Source organism: Malaclemys terrapin, chromosome 2, assembly GCF_027887155.1.
Source record: "Malaclemys terrapin pileata isolate rMalTer1 chromosome 2, rMalTer1.hap1, whole genome shotgun sequence".
In the NCBI taxonomy this organism is placed as follows: Eukaryota; Metazoa; Chordata; order Testudines; family Emydidae; genus Malaclemys; species Malaclemys terrapin.
This window is the reverse complement of record NC_071506.1, coordinates 284,846,311-284,867,173: the sequence shown is the minus strand read 5'-3', so window position 1 is coordinate 284,867,173 and position 20,863 is coordinate 284,846,311. Positions and strand designations below refer to the sequence as shown.

The window sequence follows — 20,863 nt, the reverse complement described above, 5'->3', positions numbered from 1 at the left end:
GTGCCCAGATAAAGTGGGGTGACTGAGCTGGGCGGAGGGGGGGCACCTTCCTCTTTGAGACCCTGTCCAATCAGACAAGGAGGCTTGGCGGATGGTCTGTAGGGTCCATCTCAGCACAAGGACATGCTCTCCATGAGATATCATCTCCCTAAGGCTTTAGGGCTTCAAGCCCAGGCCCAGGGAAGGTGAAGCGAGCAGCAGCATCTCCAGGACGTTTTCCTGCTGACTCAGCCTCTGGTACCAGAGGGAGCCTAAGCTGGAGTGGGATCGGGGCCACCCTTTGACACGGGGCCGACCTGGGGGGACGCAATGAGAACATGGCACCTGCCCTTGCCCTGCCCCTCGATGTAGGGACTCTGCTCCCGCACTAGGCTCCCCAGCTCCTTGTGCCGATGGTGCCCAAGGGCTGAACGGGGCGCGGGCTTGGCGGGGGGACGGAGTCTCCTTGCACCTAGTGCAGTATCAGCGTCTCCCTTACAACTTCCTCAGGCGGCCTTACCAGAGCCTGCTGGGGCTGGAGTCAGCTGTGAAACCCCAGTGGGCTTCGCTGGAGGAAAACCATCAAGTCCACAAACTCAAAGGGCCAAATCCTGGTTCAGACAAAATCGCCACTGACTTCCGTGAGAGGCTGGCCACACCCAGGGTTTGGCCCGAAAACTTCACCCACAGATGCAAATGATTCTGCCAGTTGAGCCCAGGCTAGGAAACGATCTGGTCGGCTCTGGCTGCCTGATAGGCCAACGCGTTAAAGGGGTAAAAGAATCGCAGGCAGCGCCAGGCTCCCTCGCTGGAATTTGGAGAGTGTTTTGGCGGGTGACGTTTCCCGTTACTCTTGGTCAGCAGCTTCAGAGCCTGACTGGAACTGTGGCCTCAGTGACCCCAATGACAAAACTTCCACTAACTTGGGTGGGGCCAGAACCCCAGGCAATGAGGAACTGGGCCTGTCTTAGGGCTTGAGCGTTGGGCGTTGGGTTCATAACCACAAGCAGTTACTCAAATGTCAGGTCCTTTGCTCCGAGCGGGAGTGAGGGACCGTCTGCCGAATTGCCGCCAAATACCTGGACGTGCCGCCCCTCTCCAAAGTGGCCGCCCCAAGCACCTGCTTGCCAGGCTGGTGCCTGGAGCCGGCCCTGAGCAAGTAGGACAGGAACAGGTGCTTCTGCAGCTCCTCTCCCCATCCAGTGCCTGACTCTCAGCCCCGGCCCGGCTGGGAGATGTAGTTTATCCCTTCTTCCCGTAGGAAGCTGGGGAGGGTCTGTGCTGGGGACTGCGGCTGGCACACGCAGGCATCCCACAGCAAGGCCTGGGCAGAAGAACTACATCTCCCAGCGTCCCCCTCTAGCAGCAGCCCACGCGGCCCCTTCCTGTGAGGCTCTTACAAAGGGAGATGGCTCTGATGTAGGGAGATGCCCCTCTGATTTGAGGACCATCTCAGTAGAGGGGGATTTGATCAGCCAAAGCAGTGACCATCTGAAGCTCCGTTTGGGGTGCTCCTCCTTGTCCCCCTCACTGGCTCTGAGGACCACCCCCTTCCCCATATCCCCTGCCCTTGCTATGAGCTGTGACAGCTAATCTTCCCCAGTCCTGTATCCATCAGCTTGTGGAGCGGGGCAGTGGGCGGCCTGCCCCGGCTGACTGGGAACTCACTCTTGCAGTCACATGAAAACGTGAGCGATGGAGACCTGCGAGGTGGAGAGATCTGGGTGAAGGCTGCTGACCGGCTCCCAGCCCCGGACACCTCGCATCACCTGCCGACATGTCTGAAGGGCTCTCTCGCAAGGTAAGGGTTGGGTGTACGGTCAGATCCGAGTGGCTTGTGGTTACTGGTCTCTGTTGGACAGGATCAGTGCCCGGGGTTCCCCGTGGCCATTCCCAGTCGTCTTAACCGGACACTCCAAGCTCACCCAGGCCTCGCCCCCGATTGAGAACAGTCCCCAAGTCACCAATATTGTCCCGTCTCCCCTCCCGGACCGCCTAGTCCAATGGAGCAAAAAGCCATGCCCCTATCTGCCTCCCTTGGGAGCTTTCAGACGTTGGCAGGTGCCAGTCGGTCGTGGCCCCAGCACATCACAGACCAGGGCTGCTGCTCGGCCCGGACGGGGGTAAATTAAGCAACATGTCTGACATGTCAGTAGGTATCAGATTTGAAAGTGCCCGAGGCCAGGGCTCTGGGAGTCATGGCTGATGTTCCCTGGTGTTTAATTTCCATGCTGGGCAGGGGGGTGGGGGATGGAGACCTGGCCGCATGAGCAAGAGCCATTCCTCTGAATCCCCCCCAGCATCGCAAGGGTTAAAACAACACACACACATGCACCCCTCGCTCCCCATCCGCACAGCCTGAGAGACAAGACTCGTGTGGTCCCTTTGCCTGTGTTTTAAACACAGATCTCCAGCCCACCAACAGGAGACAAAGGACCGGGTAGCTCGGGCAGGTCTGTATGTAAATCCCTAGCATCAGCTGAGCCTTTCCCTCTCTTTGCGCCTATTATGGGGGTCGGGCACGGCGCCTCCTCAACTCCCACTAGCTGCACAGGGAGCGGAGAGGGCTCAGCACCCCCCGGGGGAAAGGTGCACTTCTCAGGAGCGGCCCCGTTGCCTTCTACCCCAGGGCCCTGACTGGCTTCTCCAGAGCTGTTCTGGCGCTAGCCTTCCCAGAGGTGGGAGCCAAGGGCAGTCTCTTCTGACCTACCTGTCCACTGGCTTTCAATGTTCATCCCTGGATTGATCCCTTGCCATGGAATGACAGTTCCACGCCCTGCCCTGCCCTTTCCTCCCAGGCTGGTAGAAACAGTTCAGTGTGTTCTGGCTCTGGGAAAGTGCCTTTCAGCCAAGTCTGTTTGCCATGAGTGGGGCTTTATGTGCACTAGGGACAGGGCACATTCTCGTTAAGATAGATCACAAACGGAGCTTTCCATGGCCTCATAAACATTAGACGTGGGAGGAGAGATGAAAAAGGCTGGGATGGTTCAGTTTAAAATAGAGCTGAGTGAGGGGGGATAGGATAGAGGTCTATACATCATGACTGGCGTGGAGAAAGCAAATATTTATCCCTTCACATAACACAAGAACCAGCGTCACCCAATGAAATTAATGGACACCAGGTTTAAACCAAACCAAAGGACATTCTTCTTCAGATGAGCCACAATTAACCTGTGGAACTCATTGCCATGAGATATTGTGAAGGCCAAAAGTAAATCTGAGTTCAAAAAAGAATTAGATAAGTTCATAGCAGATAGGTCCATCAACCACTATTAGCCAAGATCAGGGGTTCTCAAACTGGGGGTCGGGACCCCTCAGGGGGTCACGAGGTTATTACATGGGGGGTCATGAGCTGTCAGCCTCCACCCCAAACCTGCTTTGCCTCCAGCATTTATAATAGTGTTAAATATGTAAAAAAGTGTTTTTAATTTATAAGGGGGGTTGCACACAGAGGCTTGCTATGTGAAAGAGGGCACCAGTGCACTAGTTTGAGAACTACTGGCCAAGATGGTCAAGGACGTAACACCATGATCTGGGTGTCCCTAACCCTCCAACTGCCAGAAACATCTGGCACTGGCCACTGTCAGAAAAAGGATACTGGGCTAGATGCATAGGCACCGACTCCATGGGTGCTCCGGGGCTGGAGCACCCATGGGGGAAAAATGGTGGGTGCTGAGCAAGCCGGCAAGCCCCACTGATTAGCGCCTCCCCCCCAGTCTCCTGCACGCTGCGATCAGCTGTTTCGTGGCATGCAGGAGGCTGGGGGGTGGGGTGGAGGGAGGAGCAAGGATGCGGTGCGTTTGGGGCAGAGCCGCCCAGAGGATTCAGGGGGCCAGGGGCAAAGCAATTTTGGGGGCCCCTTCCATAAAAAAAAGTTGCACTACTATAGAACACTATATTCTCGTGGGGGCCTCTGTGGGGCCTCGGGCAAATTGCCCCACTTGCCCCCACCCCCAGGCGGCCCTGCTCGGGGGAGGGGACGGAACTGGGCAGGAAGAGGTGGGGCAGGGTGGAGGGGGGGCGGGAACAGGCAGGGCAGGGGTGGGGCCTTGGGGGAAAGGGTGGAGTGGGCGTGGGGCCTGGGGCAGAGCTGGAAGTCGAGCACCCCTGGAACTTTGGAAAGTCGGTGTCTGTGGCTAGATGGACCATTGGTCTGACCCAGTATAGCCCTTCTTATGTTTTTAATATTCTGTTAAGTAATTGAGTCCATCCATGACAATGCAAAATTGTTTCTTTTTGTACATGAATGGGCAGATCTCAGTTATCAGGATAGGGTGAAATTCACAAGTGGAACTTGAGTGGTGCATAGATCTTGTAGGGCTGAAATGGGATGTAACTGGTCTTTGTGCTGGTCTCTACAGGGGGTGAATTTCACCTACTTTTCTCACCAGTTTTAAACCTTATTCAGTTCTTGGCCTCAAGATTATCCTGTGCCAATGAGTTCCACAGATTAATTAGATGTTGCATTTTTTAAAAAAGGACTGTCTTTGTATCCATTGTAAATCTATTGCCCCCTCTCTCCCCATCCTTTCTAAAGAGAGGTTTCTAATAGGACAGGGGTTCTCAAGGGCTGTCATCACCCCGCACGCTCAGACGGTGACCTCCAGACCCAAATCCAATACTGTCCCTGCAGCAACTTGGGTATGTAGAAAAATCAGGGTAAGAGATTGGTAAGGAGACAAGACGGGAGGAAGCTTGTTGAATGTGATCTAGTTAATGGCCAACCGGGACCTATGATCAGGTATGGAGTGAATGGGCCGGGCCAGAAGGATTCCTGTTCTAATCCCATTCACTTCACTGGAGCTATCCCAGTGTTTTGCCCATCTCCATCATAGACGATAAACTTCCCAAGCTCTCTTTCCACAAAGGCTGGGGGAGATCCCCAGCGGGCCTCTGGCAGGGAGCTAGCGATGGGGATGCGTCGAAAGTCCAACGCAGGGCTGGGATTGTGTCTAGACAGAGGCTCTGCTCTGCACCCACTCCCTAGCTCTCTTTGCTGTCACTGAGAGCGGCTACGGGGGGGCAGAAGGGTCTGACTTGGCTTCCATAGCGGCAAACCCAGCATTTGCCGCTGGTCAGGGGCCATCTTTTCAAAAGGCAAAAGTGGGACACGTGCAGGAATCCCGCCCCCCTCCATGGCCCCGCCCCTGCTCCGGCTTTTCCCCTCTAGGCCCTGCCCCCTACTCCTCCTCTTCCCCCCAAGGCCCCACCCTCTGGCCAGGAGAGAAGCCAGAGCGGGGCAGTGATAAGTGATTAAGAACCGTCCAGGGAGCCAGGGCTGCTTTGGGGAGCCCCGGACCCTCCACCTGTCCTGGGTGGGGGGGCCTGAAAGCAGCCCCGGCCCGTGTCCCCACCCCCGGGGTGGGCTGTCGCAACCTGTCTTGTAGCCGTTGCTGTGGCACTGACCTGGAACCTTTGTCTCATTCACCGATGTGACAGCGAGCAGGTGGGTCCCGTGTTTCTCTCGGCATCTCTTCTCTGCTGGCCGGGTGCAACGGCTCACTTGCCCCCGCGCACACTGAGCCCGCCTCCCTCCCCGCCTGCCCTGAACAGCACAGAGCTGGGGGATAAAACGGGTGAAAGGAAGAGGGGCCTGCACTGAGATCTGTCAGGCTGTTTGGGGGAGCCCCTGTTGCTTGGGCTAGTTCAGAATAGGCTGGGCAGAGGGAAATACTCCCCACCCAGTGCTCCTGACTCCTCATTCAATCCTGAATCAGATCAGATGCTCACTCACTGACTCAAGGAACCAGAAAAATTGCTGAGTAAGAACCTTAGGCTTTGGCCTGTTCTCGTTAGGACTGATGCGGACGGGTCTGTTGCTTTGATCCAAACCGACTTTGCCCCCAAATTCTCGGGACCGGGGTTGGGAGGAACCCACAGCTCACTAGATCAAGCCGTGCTGGGAACGAGTATATCATCTAGTCATAGATTGGTAGCAAAATGTTGATCCTGGCACAGAAGCGATGGAAGCTCCCTAAAAGTGGGTGGCCACTGTGGTCCAAACCTTGGCCCTGCCCCATCCCCCAAACTCCCACGCCCGCCGCCCCTTCTCCCCGCGGCCCCGACCCTGCCACCCCTTCTCCCCAAGAACCTGCCCCTGCTCACACCTCTCCACACCCCCCATCGCTCACCCATAGGGCTGGTAAAAAGGCCCTCCCACTTTGAAAAGTGATGGGGCCATGGTCCCTTGGCTCCCCCGTTCCGACGGCCCTGTCCTGGCATCGTGGCCAAATTCCAGCTCTGATCAGTCTATCCTGCCCCCCTGAATTCCCCTGGCCGCTTCAGCAGGAGACAAGACTTCTTACTTCCTGCCCCAGCCACAGGTCCGTGCTGGTGAGGTGAAATGCCTGGAAAGTCTCCACTGTCAGTTATCTGTCTGGCAAGTTGGGAAGGCCCCTGGATGGTTCGCTGCCCCAGGCGCCATCGGGTTGAACTAGAGGGGAACTGGAAAAAAAATCCAGAAACTGGCAGAAGCTGAGTTTTTAAAACATGCGACAGACAACGGCGAAGGTTAAAAAAAGCAGGTCTGATTTCAGTGTGACTCACGGAGCTGTGCACAGCGTCCTGCTGCCATCTCCCTCTTCTCCCCACCTGGGCCAATCCCTCCTCGCGCCGGCCGTTCATAGCACCTGAAAGAGACTGACCCTTCCCCAAAAGACCATAGTCTAATAGACAACACAGGCAATGGGTGGAAGGGGAAACAGAGGCACAGCGAGAGGAAGGGACTCGTACAAATCGCCCAGCAAGTCAGCAGAGGACCCAGGAACTGAGCCCGGTTCTCCTGTATCCCAGCCCAGCCCTCTGTCCATTGAACCAGATCTTGTCTGAAAATTGGATTGTGCAACTCTTGGGAACAGGACTGTGTCTCCCCGTGTGTTTCTTTAGCCCCTGGCCCAATGAGGGCCCATGCGCGATTGGGTGCTGCTGTCCTATAAATGAGACTAATCCGACCACACGTGCACTCGTTGCTGTTTCAGGTCCCGGTGACGTTTGACGCCGTTGCCGTCTATTTCTCTGAGGAGGAGTGGGAGATTCTGTCAGAATGGCAGAGGGAGCTTTACAAGGAGGTGATGAAGGAGAACTTGGAGACTGTGCTTTCTCTAGGTAAGGCACCAATCTGCCTTCCCTGTACCCGGTTCCTCCCTCCTGTGTTACTTTGGGCCGGATTCGCTAGCATTTTGTGTTACTGGCTCGGGTGCGGAGGTGCACACTGCCCTCTAATGGATGGGACTAGAACTGGCCAATTGTGTGTCTTAGGCCCCATACTGCTAACAGCTAAATGAGATTGTCCTTTAGGGTTACCATATTTCCTCATTAAAAAAAGAGGACACTCCATGGGGCCCTGGCCCCGCCCCCTTCCCGGCCCCAACTCCGCCCCTTCCCCTGAGCGCCCTGCATTCCCCCTCCTCCCTCCCAGCCGCGAAACAGCTGCCCGAGCACTACCGGCTTCACGGTTTGCCGGGCAGCCTCCAGACCCTGCCCCCGGCCGGGCGCTTCCCCAGCGCAGCCGGAGCCCGAGAGGGGAAGCGCCTGGCCAGGGGCAGGGTCTGGAGGTCTGGGGGCTGCCTGGCAAACCGTGAAGCCGGTAGCGCTCGGGCAGTTCGGCTCTTCAGCTACACAGAGCTGAGGTGTCTGAGGGCAGCAGCAGACGCCGCGGGAGAATCCGCCTGCAGCTCACAGCCTGCAGGAGCCGCAAGGTAAGCAGGGGACTGGGGCAGGGATGCCGGCAAAGCTATTTTTCCCGGACATGTTCGGCTTTCTGGCAATTCCCCCCGGACGGGGATTTGAGGTCCAAAAAGCCGGACATGTCCGGGAAAAACCGGACCTATGGTAACCCTACCTAACTGCCCCCCAGGACTCCACCCCCTACCTAAGCCTCTCTGCTCCTTGTCCCCTTACTGCCCCCTCCTGAGACCCTCCCCCCATCCTAACTGGCCCCCTAGGACCCTACCCCCTACCTGCCCCCTGACTGCCCCAACCCTTATCCACACCCCCACCCGCTGACAGATACCAGGGACTCCCACGCCCCATCCAACCACTCCCCACCCCCTGACAGCCCCCCCCAGAACTCCCGACCCATCTAAACCCCTCTGCTCCCTGTCCCCTGACTGCCCCCTCCTGAGACCCTCCCCCCATCCTAACTGGCTCCCTAGGACCCTACCCCCTACCTGTCCCCTGACTGCCCTCTCCTGAGACCCTCCCCCCATCCTAACTGGCTCCCTAGGACCCTACCCCCTACCTGTCCCCTGACTGCCCCCTCCTGAGACCCTCCCCCCATCCTAACTGGCTCCCTAGGACCCTACCCCCTACCTGTCCCCTGACTGCCCTCTCCTGAGACCCTCCCCCCATCCTAACTGGCTCCCTAGGACCCTACCCCCTACCTGTCCCCTGACTGCCCCCTCCTGAGACCCTCCCCCCATCCTAACTGGCCTCCTAGGACCCTACCCCCTACCTGTCCCCTGACTGCCCCCTCCTGAGACCCTCCCCCCATCCTAACTGGCCTCCTAGGACCCTACCCCCTACCTGTCCCCTGACTGCCCCAACCCTTATCCACACCCCCACCTGCTGACAGATACCAGGGACTCCCACGCCCCATCCAACCACTCCCCACCCCCTGACAGCCCCCCCCCCCCGAATTCCCGACCCATCTAAACCCCTCTGCTCCCTGTCCCCTGACTGCGCCCTCCTGGGACCCCTGCTCCTAACTGTCCTCCAGAACCCCACCCTGTACCTAAGCCTCCCTGTTCCTTGTCCCCTAACTGCCCCCTCCTGAGACCCCCCCCACCCTAACTGCCCCCCTAGGACCCTACCCCCTACCTATACCCTGACTGCCCAAAACCTTACACCCCCAACCCCCAGACAGCCGCACCCCGAACTCCCGACCCATCCAACCCTCCCCCTGCTCCCTGTCTCTTGACTGCCCCCTCCAGAACCTCCCTGCCCCTCTCCGACCCCCTGGTCCCCTTACCGTGCCGCTCAGAACAGCGTGTCGGGCTCCACGCGCAGCCTGACACGCTGCCGCGCTCCCCCACGGAGCGCATAGCCTGGTTCCCGCCCTCGCAGAGGGCTGCGGAGCGGCGCGCTGGGCAGGGGGAGGAGCTCCAGACTGCCGGAGGCCCGTTGCCAACGGCCGGCCGGCGGCGAATGGAGGGAGGGAGAGAGAGGAGGGGAGTGCTCTCAGCTGCAGGGGAGAGGAGGGGGAAGTGGAGGAGGGGTCTCTCTGGCTGCCGGAGCCCCATGCAAGTGGCACCATCCAGCCAGCTGCCCTGTCAGCAGCGCGTGCTCTGCATGGGGGGGAAATCCGGACATTTACAAATTCCCCCCGGACACTATTTTTAACTGAGAAAAGCCGGACATGTCTGGGGAAATCCGGACGAATGGTAACCCTCTTGCCCTTTAGCTCAGGTAGTAGAAGATTGTGATTTTGGAGCGGGGGGATCCATGTCATAGCGCCATCCCACCCCCAAATTCCAGATGGCTGTAACAAGCAAACTAGTTAGAACAGTGAAGTCCCAAATGGCCCTGGGTCTGTTACAATGCAGGTGTAGAATTATACACGCTCCTTCTCACGTTCCTCCCAGCGACGTTCAAGGAAATTTAAAAATATCTCTCTAGCGTAACGAAATGTTCCCCAACTAAACTCCCACTGCGGGGTATAAGTGGTTAGCCTGAGTGGAAGAAGGGCGTCTCAAGACAGAGCCGGCGTTACCACTCGCGTGATATTATCATGCAGCTTGTGAGATTTGCTGTTCTTCTTAAAGCCCCAACTCCTCGAATCAGGTGGTTACATGAGAGTCTCAGCTTTCCTTAAAAGCAAAAGTAAGTTTCTAGCCCTCCTGATCACAGAGAAAAGCTCTGCTGAGTTTCTCAGAGACTCCTCAGTCTGAACCCTAAAGCTTGTCATCGTCTTTCTCGGGAAGGCTTCCAGATCCCCAGACGTGGCGTCGTGTCCCTGATGGAGCGAGGGGGCGAGGCCTGTGTCCAGGATCCCAGGGACCCTGCACCTGAGACCCACTTGGGGGGTGAGTGTGTGGCTCACAAGGGTCTGTGGGCAAAGCTGACGGGGGTCTGGTTCTCTTCTCCTAAAGGCTCTGTGGGGAGAGGCAGCCGCAAAAACTGCAGCTTTCCCTGCAGCTCCCAGCTGTTTGCCGCTGCCTCTCCCCACAGCCGCAGCTCCCAGCTTGCCAGCTCCAGCAGCGGCTGTGCAGGGAGGGGGCCCTCCCTCACCATGTGACTGAGCAGGGCCAGCAAACCCTGGCAAAAATCTGGGGAAGCATGTGCCCCCACGTGACCCCCATGCCTGGCCTCTGGCTTCTGCCCCACAGGTGGGGGGTCTCAGGAATCCAGTCCCGGGCAGGCATGTCTGCTGGGGCTCGGGGCTTCAGCAGGAGCAGGGCGGAAGCCCTGAAATGCAGCAGGTGAACCCCGTCTCTCAAACTTCTGAAGATTGTCGTCTGCGGCTCGGAGGGCCAGTAAGTTTGGCCACCCCTGGGCTACTATAAAATCTGTACCCAGCATCTCAGACAAAATCCTGGAGGAGCGGGACCATGTTCCCGCGATTACCCCAGGAAGCCCAGGGGTTGAATTGTAGTGGGACACGGTGAGCGATACGGTGGCTGCATTTATAAAATCCTGGGCTCTGAGAGCCAATGCCATAACCCTCAAACGAGTACAGAAGGACCGGCCACGCCCACAACCACCCTGGCCCACGGGCTGCGGTTACCCATGAAATTCCCCGAGAACCTTTAGCTAACGCTCAGTGCTAGACCTGCCCCCGCTGGCCGAGCTCCCTCCCACCCCAGGCCGTGAGTGGCCAGGCCAGCGCCCCCAGCAGGAGGGTTTACAGCACGGGGCCAGAGCAGTGTGGGGCTGGGGCTGGGGCTGGGGCTGGCTGGTTCAGCGAGTCAGTGGCATCATGCTGTGTTTGAACCTTTCAGGAAATGGCTTCCTAGGCCTGGCCCAAGAAGCGGCCGCCATCCATCGGGCTGCTGAGCAGTCGCAGCAGCCTAGAGAAGCCCCGTCTCTCCCCAGCTGGGACGCACGTGTCCAGTGGGGCTGCAGTGAGTTTGGGCCGCGGGCGCAGCCTGGCTCCCAGCGGGGGAAGGCTCCGGAGTTCCTGGGCCGCTGGGGAACCGGCTCTGGAGCAATGCCCGACGGGCAGGAGGACACCTCCGGGCTGCAGCCGAACCGCCGGCAGAGCCAGGCCGAGGAGCAGCCGCGCCGGTGCCCCAGAGGCAAGGGCAGCGCGGCCGCGCAGCACCGCCTGAGAGCTGAGCGGGAGGCCAGGCCGCTGCAGTGCCCCCACAGCGTGAAGAGCTTCACCGCGCAGCCCAGGCTCACCGAGCACCTGCGGACGCACTCGGGCGACAGGCCCTTCAAGGGCCCGGACTGCGGCAAGACCTTTGGCAAGCCCTCGGTCCTCGTGGTGCACCGCCACAACCACACGGGCGAGTGCCCCTTCCCGGGCCCGGCCTGCGAGAAGCACTTCAGCCACCGCTCCCACTTGACGGTGCACCAGCGCATCCACGGGGGCGAGCTTCCCTACTCCTGCGCCGAGTGCCACGAGAGCTTCATCAGCCAGTCCCAGCTCATCGTGCACCAGCGCACGCACACCGGCGAGCAACCCTACGCCTGCGCCGAGTGCCAGCGGTGCTTCAGCCACCGCTCCCACCTCATCGTGCACCAGCGCACGCACACCGGGGAGCACCCCTACCGGTGCGCCCAGTGCCAGAAGGGATTCATCCGCCACTCCCAGCTCACGGTGCACCAGCGCACCCACACCGGGGAGCACCCCTACCGCAGCCTCAAGTGCGGCAAGGGCTTCCACCAGCCCACCAACCTGGCCGCTCACCAGCGCACTCACCTGGCGGAGAGGGCCCTGCCGTGCAGCCAGCCTGCCCGTGCCTTGCTGAGCCCCAGGGGAGAGCACCTAGGAGGGAAGCAGCCGACGCGGTCGGAAGCTGCTGGAGCCGGCTCCTTTTCAGCCAGGCCTACGTTCCTCTGGAAACTGGGCGACATCCAGCCAAGCGCCGTACCTTCCCCAGCCCCCAGAGCGTGGCACGGGACCATGGAACACCAGGGATCCCTTGGGACAGCCACACTCTGAATGCTTTAATGGCAGCTGCGAGCTTCCCCCAGCATCCATTGTTATCCCACTGCAGTGATGGGGAGGGTCTGTCTCTCGGACAGACTAACAAGGAAATTCCTAGTTAATCCCGCTAGGGCGTTCTCAGCCCAGCCTCTCAGCATGCCTGGGTAGCATGCCTAGGGGGTGGGGTTCTCCGTCACAGCACCGTGGGCCTCTCTGTGAACGGGTGTGAGCACACACATGGTCCAATCCCGCTGCTCTGATTATTTCTTTGTCTTGCAGAATCATCTAGTCCTAGGTCAGGTGCTAGGCGCTGTATACCACAGAACAGAAAGGCCATCCCTGCCCCAACGAGCTTACTCCTAAGAGAGGAGAAAACAAATGGCTAGAGACAGACAGACAGACAGACAGGCTGGGGAGCCCAGGGAAACAATGAGAAGTACTGGTCAGCAGGCAGCACACCCACTGCCGAACCGGTGTCACGTTTCCTCTCCCACAGGACCTTCCATCTGTCTATGCCCTTTGCCTCCTTTGCTGCAGCGAGCCATGCACACAGGCTCGGGGTCTCTAACTCCTAGCGCTTTCCCCTTCTTGCACTGGTAACGGTAACGCCCCCATCACTGCAAACCCCTCCCAAGGAAGGGCTCAGTCGTAGTTTATCTGCATTGAGCTCCACGCCCTAGGCCCCGCATTGCCTTCTGCTTGAGCTAGCCAACGTTCGCCAGACGGGGGCGCTGCTTTCTCCTGGGCATGTGTCTTTGAGTCCTGCGGCTCTCTGGGAGACGGGGGGGTGCACTGCAGATGCATTAGGTCCTCCAGCTGGGCTCTCCGTGCGGGCACCCGGGCGCTTCTTTCACAACCAGTCTGCTGGCAGCCTGTGCTGCGTTCGTTTTTGCTCCCCTCACAACAAGCTCTCTCCGCTCGCTCAACAACCAAGCTAAAGCTACCTCAGCCCCCTTCCGTTCCCAGCCTCCCGGCACATGGTCCTCTCGGTGGAGTCAATGTACATAACCCCTCTGCTATGTACATTGGCCAGACTGGAGAGTCACTACGCAAGAGGATAAATGGACACAAGTCAGATATCAGGAATGGCAATACACAAAAACCTGTAGGAGAACACTTCAACCTCCCTGGCCACACAATAGCGGATGTTAAGGTAGCCATCTTACAGCAAAAAAACTTCAGGACCAGACTCCAAAGAGAAACTGCTGAGCTCCAGTTCATTTGCAAATTTGACACCGTCAGATCAGGATTAAACAAAGACTGTGAATGGCTTTCCAACTACAGAAGCAGTTTCTCCTCCCTTGGTGTTCACACCTCAACTGCTAGCAGAGCACCTCACCCTCCCCGATTGAACTAACCGCGTTATCTCCATACTGATTTATACCTGCCTCTGGAGATTTCCATTACTTGCGTCTGAAGAAGTGAGGTTCTTACCCACGATAGCTTATGCTCCCAATACTTCTGTTAGTCTCAAAGGTGCCACAGGACCCTCTGTTGCTTTTTACAGATTCAGACTAACACGGCTACCCCTCTGATACTGATGTTAATGAATTTCACTGTAAATATATCCTGGAGATGAAACTGACCAGCGGCTACTTTAAAAGTGACTTTTTCCTCCCAGGGCCTCTGCCTGGGTTTCTTTTTAATGTGCCGGTGGAGTATAAGTAATGCAAGAACCATCAGTAATCATGTGTGAATGTCAGGCCAGGGATCATTATGATTTCTTTTGTGCATGTGACTAAAGGCAAATGCTTTAAATAAAAACCCAACCTAACCCAATCCCATCCTATTTTTGTCAAATTCTACTTTAAAGGAAATCAAGTTTATCAGTAAGACCCTCTTGTTCTTTTGTGTTAGCAGTTATGGATATAAACTGAATGTTTAAAAGGTGCAGTGTGCTTGCATTTTATTTACAGAGAGAGTTATTTACAGAAATATGAATGAATAAAGGAAACGTTGTTTGTTTTAAAAGCGCAATGCGTAATTCACCTGCGGAACTCATTAGCCCAAGATATCACAGAGGCTAAGTATCGAAAGAGGGCTGTATATTTGCAAACATCCAGTTAGCTAAAGGCAGATTTTTTTTTTTTATGCGAGTGATAAAATATTGCACTTCGGGCATAACCCAACTATGATGGGTTTAGGACAATTTTCCTCCATAGTATGGGCCCGTTTTTACATCCTTGTCCGTTATGGATGTAACCCTTCTGCCAGTTTGAGTTGGCAACAGCAAGGGCTGGGTTTAGTATCTAGGGGTTCCGTTTCAATAACACAATGCAAAACCGGCTCCAGCCTCCACCCAGTGACCTGGGACGATTATATACCACCCCCCTGGCGCCTCTAGGAGGCAATACTTCCCCTCTCGCAAGCACGGAGTCTGAGTGTAGCAAAAGCCCTTTAATAAAGGAGGGAAACAATGCACAAACAGAATTCCTATCACAAACCATGAGCAAAAAGACCCACCCCACCAAATTGGGCCATGTTCTTTCCCTTTGGTTCTTGAGTCCAGCAACCCAAAAAATCACAAAAGTCCAACACCCCAAAAGTCTCTGTCCCTGGTCAGTGCAGCCCCAGGAGTTCAAAAATTCTGCAGAGTTTTACCCCCCGGTGGAGATGGGAGGGGAAAGGAGGGCACACAGGGTCCAAGGCCACCTGCCCCGCCTGCCACAAGCTGCTCAGCTCTACTCAGCAATATATCTTCAGGCTCCCCCACTACTTAATACAGCGCTCAGTGATTTCAGTTTGTAGTAGGGGAGCCCCAGTGCTGGTGCACCATTAGCCCAAAGGGAATTCAGCTCAGCAGCCTGTAACTAGACTTCTAATCCTGTGGCACCTTTAAGACTAACAGATGTATTGGCGCATAAGCTTTCATACATGCATCCAACAAAGTGGACATTCACCCACAAAAGCTTATGCGCCAATACATCTGTTAGTCCTAAAGGTGCCACAGGACTCTCTGTTGCTTTTTACAGATCCAGACTAACATGGCTACCCCTCTGATTTAAATTTTATTAGAGAATATTTGAAAATAAACAATACAGAAAATTTGAGGCGTCAGTTATTGGTCATTGGGGGTAACATACAGAGTATAGGGGGGATGTTAGTGTTTTGGGGTTGGGCAGCACACATAATATATACAGACTGCAATGTCCCCAATGGAGGGGGGGGGGGAACCGGTGGGCGGGATCAGGATACAGCCGATAAGCGGTGAGGGTCTATCACCCATACAGAAAGTAGGGACAGTCATGGGTATAAGTAAGTGGGCTGGGTAATGGGGATCCCCTGAACCTAACTGAATCCCACCTTCACGTGGTGGGATTCAGTTAGGTTCAGGGGATAAAGTCCAGCAGGGGGGGTTTATAGATCTCTTCCCCCTTGTGGGTGCACAAAGTCTCCCTTCTAATGTAATCAAAATTAGCTCTGACATTCAATATTGGAGACAGAAGCAGATGCAATTGGTGTTTCAGTCCCTCAAAGGGGGCCCATACCACCCATTACAAATACCTGTCCCCAGCCTCTCTCAGTTCACTGGGTTTTGGAACCCATGTCCCTTGTCTAGTGAGTGCTACTTAGTTAATGGTGAGTCCCTCTGTCATACAACAGTTCCACTGGCCTTGATTCACATAATCAGGGTAACAACACTTTATTCTTCCCGCCCCAATAACAGAGAAACTGGGGATCTCACACCAGCCAAAGTAACCACTTTTGGTTGCTGTGGGCTCATGCTAGGCGGGTGGGTGTGCCTATGCAAACAAGATCAGCCCCTGAAGTTCTTTTCCACACTTGCCATAATTCACCACCAGATGTTAGGGTAGAGCTCATCCTGACACACTGCTTACATCGGGTTTCTCTCACTCGTCGCCAAAGTATCTGGCACTGGCTGTTGTAGCAGAGGCGACACGCATGTGAACGGGCCAATGGTGTGAGTAGGTCTGGCGATTCCTGTGTTAACTGGCTGGGAGAAATACCCTGTGGTAAATGGTTATACTAAAGCTTCTGGCCAGAGCTTGAAAGCTGAATGGTTCCCCTCTTCCCCGTGAGGTTTCCTTGTCTGGTTTCTGTTAGTGAACCCATCACCCGCTGGACTAAAGAGTGACAAGACTCTCTATATTTTCCACGTTCCATATGTAATAGATGGGAGTTGGGGAAGTTCAAAGACTGAGCCAAATTGTCAGGGGTTCTGAGCACCACAACTCACATTGAAATCAGCCAGCCAGCCGTGTATTGCTAGTACAATAGACCACACTTGGCTTCTGGGTCGGCGGTGCACGTCCCCACCAGGAGCGCTTGTATCAATTGTACTGTCAGCCTGGGGCATTGTGGGTGGCTCCCGGAGGCCAGTAACAGTCGATGTGAGCAATGCCATGTCTACACAGACACTGCGTCGACCTAACTACAGCAACCGTGACTCAACGCCGCCCAGGGAGGTGGCGTGACTGGATCGGCGCAGAGAGATTCCGACATCGGCAGGAGCCAAATTCAAGTGAAGACATGACCACAGCGAGGTCGACGCAAGCTGTCTTGTGTTGACCTAACTGTGTAGTATAGACCAAGCCTGAGTCCATGCTGGAACGCAGAGTCCACGCTGCTGTTTGTAGCACTCAAGCTCAAACCCAGCTAGTGCAGGTCTGTCTAGCTGGGCAGGGCGGCACACTCCCAGCTGCTGTGTAGACAGGCCTCTGGGGCACAGGCTAACAGGTGGACCAGGTTAGTAATAACATCCCCAATCCACAGAGGGACTCAGGTCTTTATTACTAACACGGTCCTTATTTTAGCTTGCGTCGCATATAGAAATATCTACCTGGCTCCAACTGACGAGCAATTTAGGCTTTGAAGCAAGACTGAGAATTTGTTCCTGAGAGAAGCCACTTACAACTGAACACAATCCAACCCAACCACTTCCAACTCCCCTTGGGGGAGGGCGAGCTAGGAATCATATGCAGATCATTCTAAACGAGACAGTGTTCAGGCTGATGCTAATCAGAAAGTTGCTTATGATGTTGCCATGTGAATAGCAGGTAGAAGATGGGGATGGCAGCTACTCTGAATATAAATATTCCCGCTGGCTAGCAGCAGGGAGTGCAGGAGGCGGTTCAGCCTGGAGCCGGTTACAGCTCCGTTATTTGCCCTTGGCAGCTCCAGCCTATGGCCTGGCATAGCTTAGAGCATGGTAGAGGCTACCCCAGTCTAAGAGCTGGGACCCCAGTCCCAGGCTTCCCCTGGACGATGTGTCAGTGCTATTCCTGTGCACGCAAGACAGAGTTTTTAGGTGCCCTGAAATTTGCATATGCAAAATTGTGGGTGCAAATTAGGGAGTGGGTTGGACCTACTTTGGTTCTGTTCCTGACTCAGTGAATAAGGCATGAGTCTGGCTTTCCTGCACAGCAGACCCTGACAGCGGGATCTCTGGCTGTATAGCAGGATTTATTCAAGCAATCAAAGAAAAGTAGCCAGGGCGAATGATAGGTTAATATGCAAAATACAAAGAAAGGCAAAAGGAGGATAGTCAGTAGGTCACATGACCATTCAAATGCACAGTGTCAATCACCAGATTCCTCAGCACTGTGCAAGATCGAGCCCTGGGGCAGCATCTCGCTAGTACCCTGTGTCTGTGTTTAAAACCTGTTCTTCTTCGGCCCGTGCTCGTGTCACCCAGGGCTGCTGGGTGTGTCACTCTGTCCCCGTCCAGGGGCACCTAGTCCCGCCACAGCTTGAGCAATGGAGCTTTTCACTCACGCACTAGAGGCTCCTGCACTAAGCTTCAGAGGCCCCAGGTTTGATCGCAGCCGACGACCGGGCGCTGCACCAGCCTGGTGTCCCTATAGCGCCAAGGTACCAGCAATGTTTTTCTTCCCGGGAATATTTAGGGAAGGGCTGTGCTTCCTACAAACACCCAGCGCCAGCTGCAGCGAGGGGCTTGTGGACAAACAGGAGCATTTGCAATTCCTTAGTCATGTGTCTCCAGTTTAGTACGTTTCACACCACCAATCAGGGAGCAGAAACACTACCTTGTGACCCAGTCACATGCTATGAATAGGAACTAGCCTGCAGTGAAGATTTTGGGAAAGATCCCCAGGCAGAAAAGGGTTTGTACAAACTTTCTAGTGAATATTTACAAATAACGGATACGTCCACAGGTACCAGGGCTGATTTGGGACACCCCCCCGCCACCTGGAGCACCCCTTCTCCAGAGGCAGCAGGTTCCCCCAGCCCCCACCAGCAGATCACCAGCAAGAAGGGCCTTTCCCCCAGCAGGAGACACCGGCCCAACACCTGGACACCAGTGGTGCTTTCGGACTGTGGATGTCGTTTCTTCTCTGCTGATTGGTTGTGTGCACCAGCCTCCCCTCTGCCTCCTAGTCCCTCTCTTGCTGGCCTCACCCTCCCACTCCTGGATTAACCCCACTCCCTTGCTCCTGTTAGCTTTTCCCCTCCACCCTTCCCCACACCTCAGCCCCTGTGAGACCCACTTTTTTTTTTTTTAAATAACCAAACGTGGAAGTCACAAGACATTTGCCACCGGTCACTTTGCCTGCATGTTCCATCCCTCTCTCCTATGCTTTGCCTTTCTTTCTGGCTCTAAGCCAGCCCAGGCAAGGGCCACGCCCCTGGGTTTGTACAGCACCCAGCACAGCCAGGCCCCAGGTCTGATCAGGTTTTGGCCCAAAGGCAAATTATAAATCTCCATAATGATGATTCATAAGTGTGAAAAAGGCTGAATTCACAATGACTATTACCTGCAACAAAGGCTGGCCGTATGAGTGGGTCACATGGGCAACCACCCAGGGCATCATGGTTGCGGGGAGCCATGGTCAAGAGGCAAGGAGCAGAGCGGGCCTGGGGTGCGAAGCCGCAGAAGGGAGCTTGGGGCAATGAGTGGGGAGCCGGGAGAGGGATCGGGGACCAGGGGGCAATGGGGGGGGGGGACAGCCCGGGGAGGCAGCAGGGGCCGGGAGCGATGGGTGGGGAGCTGGGAGAGGCAGCAGGGGCAGGGGGCACCGTAATACAAGTTAGTCCAGGGCACCGTTTTCCCCAAGGCCAGACTTGCCTGCACCAAAGCCTGGGAACAGCGTCACGGGTAACTGGGGTTTTAGGTCCTTGGGGAGAGCAACTCATCACGGCATGAACAGGCGTTTCAGGGCCAACCACTTTCCCTTGGGTTGGTCACCTTTCAGAAGTGGTGTGCTGAGTCTTCATTTATTCACTCTAATTTAAGGTTTTGCGTGCCAGTAATACATGTTAACGTTTTTAGAAGGTCTCTTTCTATAAGTCTATAATATAGAACTAAACTATTGTTGTATGTAAAGTAAATAAGGTTTTTTAAATGTTTAAGAAGCTTCATTTAAAATTAAATTAAAATGCAGAGCCCCCCGGACCGGTGGCCAGGACGCGGGCAGTGAGAGTGCCACTGAAAATCAGCTCGCGTGCCGCCTTTGGCACGCGTGCCATAGGTTGCCTACCCCTGGCCTAAGCAGCGGCATCTCCTGCCTCTCTCTTCTAAGGGCAGTGGGACTCTTGCACAGGGCCAATGCAAGGAAGTTTCACGCCCTAGGCAAAACTTCCACCTTGCGCCCCCACCCCCAGCCCTGCAGCAGCTCCCCCGCCCCGGGGAGCCCTGCAGCAGCTCCCCCGCCCCAGCTCACCTCTGCTCCGCCTCCTCCCCGAGCACGCTGCCCCTGCTCTAATTCTCCTCCCCTCCCAGGCTCGCAGCGCCAAACAGCTGATTTCTCCCGCCTCCCAGGCTTGCGGCGCTAGTGGAGCGGCCGCTGCGCTGGGAGAGGGAGTCTGAGCCGCACGTGTCAGCGCGCCGCCAGCAGCCCAGCCCAGGAACGCTGTAAAAAAAAAAAAAAAAAAATGGGGGCACCGCTTTTTGGCACCCCCAAATCTTGGCGCCCTAAACAACCAACTAGTTTGCCTTAATGGTAGCACCGGCCCTGCTCTTGCATCCCATCCAGGTGTTCCTACCCCAGGGCCAGGCTCGGAGACGCCTTTTTCAAGCCCTACTTTGCTGAGTCAATAATAAAGCTGACGCAAACTTCCCCTTGACTTCAACAGGCCAGGAGTTCACCCTGAGCCGGCCCCAGTGCGGCGCACGTAGAAAAGTCCTTGTGGGGAGGGGTGGGGGGAACCCTAGCTCTGTACCGAAGTCTCTGCTCTGTGCCCGGCCCAAGAAACTACACGGCCTAACCCACAGAGACTGCTAAAAAGCTCGTTATAAAATGGGGACAAACAACGAGTTAGATCCACAGGTTGATGTGGGGACGTCCAAGAACATCATTTGCCGTTAGAGCTGATGGGCCATGCAGATTTTTAGAACTGTGTTATAAATCCCAGAATGCACTGAGCCCAGCAGCAAGGCAAAGGATCATGGGATACCCGTGTACACAGCGATACAGACTGAGGCAGGAGTGAAAGCTGTTCGTGTGTAACACTGGCACTGTGGGTGAGCTATTGCACACCCGGCAGTGCACTACCACGAACAGTGAGCCGACTCCCAAAGAGCAGACAGCCAGAATGATGCACCCTGGTCCCCTTCCCCACCACACAGTGGGCTTGTCTGAAAGCAAAACCACTTCTTGGGCAGCTGCCAGTGAGGGAAAGCACATTTGGAACAGAAAACCGATCCAGAAGGAGGAGCCCGTGAAAATAGCTGGGGACGGGGGGGGTCAGGTGTTATTAAGGAGTTGAAGTTAGTCACATGCTGCTGACCAGCCAGTGTTCAATGCTCAAACCCTCACGGGATCAGCCCCCAACTGAGCAGGCAAATCCTGCCCTGGAGGCGGAGGACGGACG

General features: G+C 55.9%; 1 protein-coding gene across 4 annotated transcripts in view; it reads left to right on the top strand.

Annotated features, from left to right (window-relative positions):
- LOC128830954 (zinc finger protein 565-like) overlaps positions 1-13,961 on the top strand; it is a 28,869-nt gene extending 14,908 nt beyond the window's left edge. For 2 of the 4 annotated variants that reach the window (XM_054016937.1, XM_054016936.1), the window contains exons 2-5: positions 1,656-1,780; positions 6,957-7,083; positions 9,900-10,001; positions 10,917-13,961. In XM_054016937.1, coding sequence (XP_053872912.1) covers positions 1,757-1,780; positions 6,957-7,083; positions 9,900-10,001; positions 10,917-12,085 — 1,422 coding nt within the window. In that variant the 5' untranslated portion in view covers positions 1,656-1,756 and the 3' untranslated portion in view covers positions 12,086-13,961. The remainder of the gene's footprint in view (positions 1-1,655; positions 1,781-6,956; positions 7,084-9,899; positions 10,002-10,916) is intronic. The other 2 variants (XM_054016935.1, XM_054016938.1) reach the window with 1 other exon arrangement.
- Positions 13,962-20,863: the final 6,902 nt, after the last annotated feature.